We start from the raw sequence: 9,903 nt of genomic DNA on the forward strand, positions 1-9,903 counted from the left end.
TACTCCATGGTAAATGAAAATGAAATAAGACGTGTCTCAAACCGTTGCCTACGTTAATCAAGGTCTGTGCGCGGCGCCGATTTTAATTTTTATTTTGGCAATTTAACTAGCCAAATTCTCTCACCTGAGGCGCTATTAGCTGGACCTAAATAATTTGAAATGTTCATTTTCTCGCGCTTAGAATTTTAAATACTCATTTTGGCGCGCGTTTCGGTCCAGCTATCAATGAAATCTCGCGCTAAAATAGGGAGAAAATAAGTAGCCGTGTTTCTTAAAAGTTCCCCCCCCTTCGAAGCTACCGCGCACAGGCCTTGATTAACGTAGACAACGCTCAAACTGTTTGGCCTGGCAGATGGCGGGATTTTCCGGCGGAAAATTTAAACTTACCATCGCGTCCCGAGCACGTTAAAATTAAATTAATACCAAATTTCAATGCTATTTAAGTCTTTAATTCAAGAAAATAATGAAATACAATGGTTTCAATTCAAACTAAGCTACAATATGTATGTTTAGAAATGAAAAATAATTATTTAGGTTGAGATACTAGGATTTTCGTCTTCCTATAACACGAATTGCATATTAAAACAACTTCACTGCGTTAATTCTTTATAAAGCTTAATCTTACATTCTTAGGGGGTGACATTTTATTAAACATGTCATGTTCCCAAAGACTGGGTGATTTAGCTCCTGAAATAATCATCAGGCTTTCAATTAAAATTACTTGTAAATTTATTGTACTCGGCCCTAAAGAGGATGTAAGAGTGTACTTTTCATCGGATTATAACCTCCTCCTCCTCTAGAACGAAAGTTTCTTCCGCGGAAAGTAAAACGTCCCGGTCTCCTAGCACCTCGATCAAAACCACCTCTAGAACGAAAGCCCCTTATTCCTCTACCACGTGACCTAAAATTGGGGCGGTTACGATCATCATGCTAAAGAAAAACATATATATAAAATTTTGATTAAAATTAAATTGAAGCTCATTTTATTAAAATTAAAATTAGACTTCAGTTAGTAATTTACATTCTTCGCCACCTCATAGTAGTTGCTTCCTTTCGGAATAGAATCGGGTTTTTCATTCCTGCTGTCATATTTATAACGATCGGGTCTTTGAGAGAAATCAGGCAAATTAGATTTCTCTCGTTCACGACTTAAACTTCTCAATTTATTATCAGATGTCCTGCTTGTTTCGTTTCTAGAACGACTTAAACGGTCGGGACTGTCGTAGCTACGTCCTCCAACTGTTTCAATTTCAATTTATCATTTTTAATCGCTTAATCCTATTCCATCCATAACCAGTGGTGTGCGAGTCCCGTTTTTTCGGTTTCGAGCCGAGTCCGAGTATCGAAACTAATTTCTTATCGAGTATCGAGCCGAGTCTCAAAAATACTTTCGAGTATCGAGTATTTAGATAGGTCAAATTTTGGTTCTTTCGAGTAATTATCGAGTCTCAAATATTGACTTGTCGAGTAGTAATTTTGTAAATTTCTTGAAAATAACGAAGATGTTCAATTATCTAATATCTAACTAGTTCAAAAAGATTGCTAGTGATCAATTAAACATTGAACAGATGATTTTCAAAATAAATGCTCATGAGCTCATCGTCTGCTATAGTTGTAAGCCTCGGATTCGAGTATTTGTCGAGTATTTAAGATGTTAAAAAGCTACTCGAATCTTTCTCGAGTATCTCAAAGTGTTGTTATCGAGTATCGAGTCGAGTACTCGGCTCGATACTCGAACCGAGTACTCGAACTTACCGAGTACTCGCACACCCCTGTCCATAACCCTTGAACTGTACCTCGATTTCGACTTCTATAACCTGACGAATCTCTGCTGCTATAATAAGGATCTTTGCGTTCGCTCGATGCTCTCGAAGAGTATTTCTTAGGTTCATCAAGACCATAAGTGTCACCACTATCTTTGCGACGCAGAGTAGAACTAAAAACGGGGGGTTGTTCTAAAACCAAACCAGAACCAGAACCAGGCTAATGGGATTTTTAATTATCTTCACCTCATATCGGGTGAAGCCAATCCATAAGTACTTCTATATTCCTTAACCGGACTTCTTTCCTTGTATCTTGATCTCGAATCTGATTAAATTAATTACCGGTTAATGTAACGCGTCATTAAACAAACAAGATAGTTTTATCTAAGTTTAATAACCTCTGGTTTGAGAATGAGAGCGACTCAATTTTTCCAGAGATCTTTCTCGATAATGAGACGATGCTTCGGGTGACAAAAGCTGAAAAAATAATTTCTTTGATTGTATACTATATCACGTATGTTTTTACATTTGTTATTTGAGTTCTCATAAATGTTTTCAGTATCAAAAACAGTTTAAGATAAGATAAGATTTGTGAAATATGATATATATACGGGTGATTGCGTTTTAAATTATACCCTTGATGTTTTTCGACTGTCAAAAGACTGCCAACGTTGGCTTAAAGTCATAGAAGGATGAGAAGATATTTCCGAATACGGATTTAAATCAATTTCCCTCGTTGGATTTTTATCATCATCATCTCTATGAGCTCGAATTCGACCAACATCTCTCTCTTCAACAGTTGGCTTGACCGAGATAATTCTTCTTTCCAAAAGAGCATCCTCTCTCAAATCAACGGGAGGATTTTGAATTTCTTCTCGCGCAAACAGAGGTCTAGCGCCTTCATCCGGTCTACGGACAATTTTAACTTCTTCGGGTCGAATTATAGCTCTTCTAGTTGGGGATGGATCTTTGACGTTTCTTCTAATGTCAACCATTATTTTCTCTAGATCTTCTCTGCGATACGAAAGCTTTAAATCTTCAGCTTCTTTATCGGAAGATTTATAACGAGCCTGGGGACTAGAGCTCCTTTCTCTACCCCTGATTTGTTTATCAGTATAAATATCATTGTACGAAGAAGAGCTCTCCGGATTTCTCCGTTGAGAATCGTAGCTTTTCTCATAGAATCTTTTATCTCCATCCGAGGAGTGATAGCTAAAACGGTTTTAAATTATACATATCCTTATAGGTTAAAATAAAATTCCAAAAGGTAGGCGTACCTCTTGGAAACTTCCTTGGGATAAAGGGGAGAAGGTTCGCGTCTAGAAGATCCGCCACTTCGAGATGAAATACGATGATCCAATTCCAATGGTCTTTCTCGTGAAGTTGACGACTTTGTTATACGCGTTTCGTGACTGGAATATGATCCTCGACTATCTTGGGCTTCATTATAAGACCTGGTGATGGAAGAATTAAACTTAACCCGTTGTCTCTGAGTCTTAATCCGTTAAAACAATGAGACTGTACTTGTATTTTAAGTCTGAGCTACTTCTAGACTTTGTAGAAATTTCTACATCTCTCTTATCTTCGTAAACCTCCTTTCTGATTTCTTGATATCTGCGTGGCAAATTAAATTTTGAATAAAATTTGTTACAAGTTTCAAAATGGACCTAAGAATTAAATAACTCCGTAACCATTTTTTTTTTTTTACAGTTTTAGTAAGACAAGAAGTTTAAAATTGATTCAAAACTTACCAAATTTGTAATAGCTATTAAGTAGTAACTTTTAAAACAGATACTTTAAGAAAACCAAGTGTTTCTTGTATTTCATTTCATAAAATTTGTAAACGAAGTGTATATAGCTTTATTGTATAAAGATGCCTTGATAATGGTGTGCAAAGAAGTAGTCCATAATAATTCGTGTGTATGTGTGTGAATCATGGATTCTGGTGAAAAGGGTGTCCCTTTTGACACGTAGTTTCATATAATGTGTAAACTTCAATGTGTATTTTCTGTGAAGAACAAAGTTGCGTTCTATTTGACGAGGACACGTCCGTTCAACTTTGTTAGTACAAAACGTGAATCCAAAGTATACTTCTGACCTTTCAACTAAGATCATAGGACCGACAGATGTCCAATTTACAATTCAAATCGGAGAATAATTTTCTTTCAATTTTTTCATTTTCACGTGAACTTTGTCCAGATTTGTGAAAGAATCAATTTCTCAAAGCATAATTTCGATTTGTTCATTCATGAAAGTTACTAGATAGATTTTGGTTGTACATTCAAGGTATGAGGTGCGAGAAATATTTTGAAAACTCCATCCACTGATGTTGTTCGAGCGGGATTTTATAGTTCCTGTTTTGTCCTTCCAAGTACCTTACGTGTTTCAATATTCCTGTCTTGTCCATGGCTTCATTTACAATTTTCAACTCAATTACGTTGTATTTTTTGGAATTTTGTCAATCCACGTTCGTTAGTTTAGACTTTACCAAGTTACAAGAAGTAAAATCAAGTCGAGTAAAATGTACATTTCATTTTACTACATAGTCCATTGGCGAATGCATCAAAAACATAGTAGTATAGGGAATGATATCCCCGCTATCTGGTATATTTTATTTTTCCCTCAGCTGCCAAAATCATGGTATTTCCTCCTCCCATGATAGATCTGAGCAAATCTTATATTAATATCTCCAGCCTCTTCACGTGTAGTTCATTCCTTTGAACGTCTTCATATTTTGTAATAATTTCATGGACGAAATAAGGCCAGTTCCAATTTTTTTTTTTTTTTGACGACAAGAGTTACAATGGCAATACTTTCTTAATAATGGCATATCAATGAATGTAATGAACTTGACATTTCGTTTGAAGGCCTACATTCGGCTTGACAACCAATGACCAACATTTCGTTTGAAGGCATACATTCGGCTTGACGACCAATGACCAACATTTCGTTTGAAGGCCTACATTCGGCTTGACGACCAATGACCAACATTTCGTTTGAAGGCCTACATTCGGCTTGACGACCAATGACCAACATTTCGTTTGAAGGCCTACATTCGGCTTGACGACCAATGACCAACATTTCGTTTGAAGGCCTACATTCGGCTTGACGACCAATGACCAACATTTCGTTTGAAGGCCTACATTCGGCTTGACGACCAATGACCAACATTTCGTTTGAAGGCCTACATTCGGCTTGACGACCAATGACCAACATTTCGTTTGACGACCAATATTTTCTTTGACGACCAACATATTGTTTGATGACCAATATTTTCTTTGACGACCAATATTTTCTTTGACGATCAATATTTTCATTGACGATCAATATTTTCTTTGACGATCAATATTTTCTTTGACGATCAATATTTTCTTTGACGATCAACATTTTCTTTGACGATCAATATTTTCTTTGACGATCAATATTTTCTTTGACGATTAATACTTCGTTTCACGACCAATATTTTCTTTGACGATTAATACTTCGTTTCACGACCAATATTTTCTTTGACGATCAATACCTCCTTTGACGACCAATATTTTCTTTGACGATCAATACCTCGTTTGACGACCAATATTTTCATTGACGAGCGATCAATACCTCGTTTGACGACCAATATTTTCTTTGACGATCAATATTTTGTTTGACGATCAATACTTCGTTTGACGATCAATACTTCGTTTGACGACCAATACTTCGTTTGACGACCAATACTTCGTACGTTTGACGACCAATACTTCGTTTGACGACCAATACTTCGTTTGACGACCAATATTTCGTTTGACGATCAATATTTCGTTTGACGACCAATATTTCGTTTGACGACCAATATTTCGTTAGACGATCAATAGTTGCGGTTTGACGACCAATAGTTGCGGTTTGACGACCAATAGTTGCGGTTTGACGACCAACATTTCGTTTGACGACCAATACTTGGTTTGACGACCAACATTTCGTTTGACGACCAATACTTGGTTTGACGACCAACATTTCGTTTGACGACCAATACTTGGTTTGACGACCAACATTTCGTTTGACGACCAACATTTCGTTTTACGACCAACATTTCGTTTGACGACCAACATGTCGTTTGACAACCAACATTTCGTTTGACAACCAGCATTTCGTTTGACAACCAGCATTTCGTTTGACAACCAGCATTTCGTTTGACAACCAACATTTCGTTTGACAACCAATACTTGGTTTGATGACCAACATTTTTATTGACGACCAACATTTCGTTTGACAACCAATACTTGGTTTGATGACCAACATTTTTATTGACGACCAACATTTTTATTGACGACCAACATTTCGTTTGACAACCAATACTTGGTTTGATGACCAACATTTTTATTGACGACCAACATTTTTATTGACGACCAACATTTTTATTGACGACCAGCACTTTGATTGACGACCAATATTTGGTTTGACGACCAACACTTTGATTGAAGACCAACATTTCGTTTGACAACCAATACTTGGTTTGATGACCAACATTTTTATTGACGACCAACATTTTTATTGACGACCAACATTTTTATTGACGACCAACATTTTTATTAACGACCAGCACTTTGATTGACGACCAATATTTGGTTTGACGACCAACACTTTGATTGAAGACCAACATTTTGTTTGACGACCAATATTTTGTTTGACGACCAACACTTTGATTGACGACCAATATTTGGTTTGACGACCAACACTTTGATTGACGACCAATATTTGGTTTGACGACCAACACTTTGATTGACGACCAATATTTTGTTTGACGAACAATACTATGTTTAACGAAATACTTTTGTTTGAAGACCAATACTATGTTTAATGAAGTAATTTTGTTTGAAGACCAATACTATGTTTAATGAAGTAATTTTGTTTGAAGACCAATACTATGTTTAATGAAGTAATTTTGTTTGAAGACCAATACTATGTTTAACGACTAATACTTGGTTTGACAAAAAGCATTTTTTTGACGCCCAATACTAATGTTTGAAGACCAATAATTTGTTGGATGAATAATATTGTAATTTCGGTAGAGAACTGTGTATCCCCAACATTTGGGGCAACTTTGTAATAGAGGATACTATTGGCCCCGGAAGGGGGTATCACTAAGGTAAGAGATAGAGGGTTATGACAGTTGCCATAAATGGGAAAGAAATTACTCTACAATTTGTTGGATAACCAAGAATTTGTTTGGTGACCAGACCACAAGAAGACCATTCAAAGGCTGGCTATTAGCCATACAAATACATGTATCATTTTCTTGAGTTTAAACATACGAGTATGTTTCTACACAAATTGTTCTTCACATTATGGGAATATTCAATCCATGGAAACATTTAATTTTTTGACCTAATTTTCACCAGCTCTGGGCATAAGGTAGACATTAACGCCTTAGAAGGTTATATTTCCTCTTTCTTCATGTACAATTTTAAGGTTTATACATTGGAATCCGCCTTAAAATTTATTTTGTTGACATGACGGAGGCCAAAGAAAATATATAGCGATGTCAATTTATGGTCTACTCCAAGTTGCGGAATGAGGTAACAAATACATCAAAGCAACCATTGCTTTTGGTCTACAAGCTGATTGAGTATATTATTCACTGTTTTCCTTAACTTCTTTATCATTTGCAATTAACTAAAAATTGCTTTTAATTTAACGATTGTGTTTAATTAATTTGAATGAGACAATAACAGAATCATATTGAAGGAGGTTAACAACTTATCATTCTAGAGTATATTTTATAGCAAATTTTATTTTTGACGGTGGTATTTGTGAAATTTTTATTTCAATTTGCCTTTCTCTTTCCAAAGGCTTTTGTACTATTCACCCATTTGCAAACTACGGCAATTTAATGCCCACAATTTCACGTAATTTGATGGTTTGAATTGCAAAATAACTACGTGAATTTACCATACATATATAGCTGGACAGTTTTGTCTCAAATGAAGGGAGTGACACGCAATTTTATGTAAATCTCAGAGTTATAACAGAATTGTCACAAGGCCATTCCATTGACAAAATGGCGCCCTTCTTAGGCGATTCCATGGGGGGAGGAGAGATATCTTACCCAAGTACATAATAAAGCCACACCAACCTGTCCATTTTCATTTCATATTCCCTTTGAAGTTTTCTAGTCGGTGACAAATCTGGAGAATGAGACCTTTTGCGATTATAAGGAGGATGGCTGGTTTTAGCCACAGGCAATCTTGAGATGAAATAAAAAGACAATTAGGCTTAGCTATCTAATGGTAGATACTTAATTAAACTATAATTACAATTAAGGGGTATCTTTAAAAAAACTGTACTAACCTAGAAGACCCCAAGTTACTCATTTGGCTCCGGCTCGGAGACAATGTCCTGTGGCTGCTATGACCAGTAGTATGTCGTCGCATGGTAGTTAGTTAAGCTTAATTGATACTTCAATCAAAATGATTTAGGTAATTTTAATAACTAGCCTAATGTAGACGGCTTTTTTTTTTTACTCTCATGTACTTGAAATATAGGTTACTATTCAATTTGTGAAATGAATACAATTTAAACGAGTTAAGTTTCCGAAAATGCCTCAATCTTTTTCCAGTTTACAAAATGGCGATAGGATAGGCGATTTGGAATGACGGCTTCGCGGCAATGATCATGCATGATGCATGACCAACTAAGATTCTCTATTTGGTATCTAAGTTGGCCATGGCTCAGGTCAAAGCATTGCCTACGTTAATAAAGCCTGTGCGCGGCTAAGGTGCGCGGCGCCGATTTTTATTTTGAAATGTTCATTTTCGCACGCTCGGAATTTTAAATATTCATTTTCACGTGCATTTCGGCATAGCCCACTCGATCACGCGCATCACGACGCAAGCTGCTCGCGCGTGACGCGCGTGATCGAGTGGGCTAAGGTTTCGGTCCAGCTATCATTGAAATCTCGCGTTAAAATAAAGAGAAAGTAAGAAGTCGCGTCATGGAAGGATGCGCGAGAAAAACACTCGACCCTCAATAGGATGTAAAACTCCCTATACTAAAAAGTAGACAAGTCGATACTAATATGTCTAATGATATTTGAAGTTCTTCATCCTTTTCTGAACTATCCTTATTGCCAGAAGTATATAATACTTCTCTTCGAGAGAAGTGTACCACAAAGCGGGGTACATGTAACGTCGCTCTTCCCAACATCGGATGATCGGAGCAAGGTTACTAAAACGAATCACATACGCGATAAATAGTTCCCTCATCATTACTCTATTAGCGTTTAAATATTTGGCAAGACGCGCTTGTGCATTTTTGTTGTCCCACGTGACGTCAAGACGAGGTTTGTGGGATGATTGCTGGGGATTTAGTGCCAAACAATTATGTATTCACCTTACGGTGCGATGCCCATTTGTATAGTTTGATGAGCGGGAAAGCAAACTAAAAGGGTGAGCCTCTGAAGAATGACGTTACATAACTAAAGCACTAAGAGGATACAGAGTGTCATCCTTCTTCTATTACCCCCTTCTGGTATTATTGACCATTGTCATTACTGGAGGCATAAGTTTATAAGATATGTTCCATAAGTGTGTCACTCGTTAATGAGAGCTTGTCATGAAGTGACGTAGGTGAAACGTCATAGATTCTTGTAAAGCGACGCGTAGTGAGGCCTTGTCAAAGGCTTAGTACAGACTAAAGAGGAGGATGGACTGCAAAACCGAGTGTAGTCAATTCTCACGTCGTTCTTGGACTAGCTCTCATTAAGCCTCTAACATTACGAAGTATGGGTAGTGACATACTTATGGAACATATCTTATAAACTTATGCTGGAGGGAAGACTCGCATCTCTTGCGATTGCACCATTTTAGGTGGAATTTCTGATAGCGTTTTGACGTGTATTCCAACCAGATTATTCTTACAGGACACCCTATTTAAGGGGCGCATCTTCTTTCTTCATACTATTTTTATTTTACTAATTTTCTAATTAAGAACAGGAATAATTAGGCCAAAAACAAACAAAGATTTTGGAATATATTACACATTTCATTTCAGAACTTTTGATCAACGTAAAACTGGGTACCCTGTAAAATGAATTAACTTTCATAGGAATTAGTTTAATTATTATGATTTCAGGTTTCGACCTATTGGACAAACATGTTTATAGGGT

The 9,903-nt window shown here is 36.6% G+C and overlaps 1 protein-coding gene across 2 annotated transcripts; it reads right to left on the minus strand.

Moving 5' to 3' along the window:
- Positions 1-427: 427 nt before the first annotated feature.
- Positions 428-8,356, minus strand: LOC149691833 (uncharacterized). 2 transcript variants are annotated; one of them, XM_089869273.1, is made up of 12 exons: positions 8,088-8,356; positions 7,873-7,983; positions 3,288-3,377; positions 3,041-3,217; positions 2,399-2,975; positions 2,162-2,240; positions 2,010-2,088; positions 1,797-1,936; positions 1,034-1,239; positions 768-930; positions 626-687; positions 428-560 (listed from the first exon to the last, which is right to left on the minus strand). In XM_089869273.1, exons 1-12 carry the CDS (start codon positions 8,168-8,170, stop codon positions 531-533), a joined length of 1,797 nt encoding a protein of 598 aa, XP_089725399.1. In that variant the 5' UTR covers positions 8,171-8,356; the 3' UTR covers positions 428-530. The 2 variants fall into 2 exon arrangements, with proteins under 2 accessions (XP_089725399.1, XP_089725398.1); XM_089869272.1 differs by having other exon boundaries at positions 1,022-1,239; positions 8,088-8,353.
- Positions 8,357-9,903: the final 1,547 nt, after the last annotated feature.

This window comes from Phalangium opilio, unplaced genomic scaffold (genome assembly GCF_054372755.1).
Source record: "Phalangium opilio isolate 3A_F unplaced genomic scaffold, DU_Popi_V2 ptg000025l_1, whole genome shotgun sequence".
In the NCBI taxonomy this organism is placed as follows: domain Eukaryota; kingdom Metazoa; phylum Arthropoda; class Arachnida; order Opiliones; family Phalangiidae; genus Phalangium; species Phalangium opilio.

Coding starts and splice junctions, on each gene's coding strand:
- LOC149691833 (XM_089869272.1), bottom strand. CDS start 8,170: ATGCGACGACATACTACTGGTCATAGCAGCCACAGGACATTGTCTCCG. Junction 3,378..7,872: donor TATGAAATGAAAATGGACAG/GTTGGTGTGGCT, acceptor TTTGCCACGCAG/ATATCAAGAAATCAGAAAGG. Junction 2,976..3,040: donor CCCAAGGAAGTTTCCAAGAG/GTACGCCTACCT, acceptor AAACCGTTTTAG/CTATCACTCCTCGGATGGAG.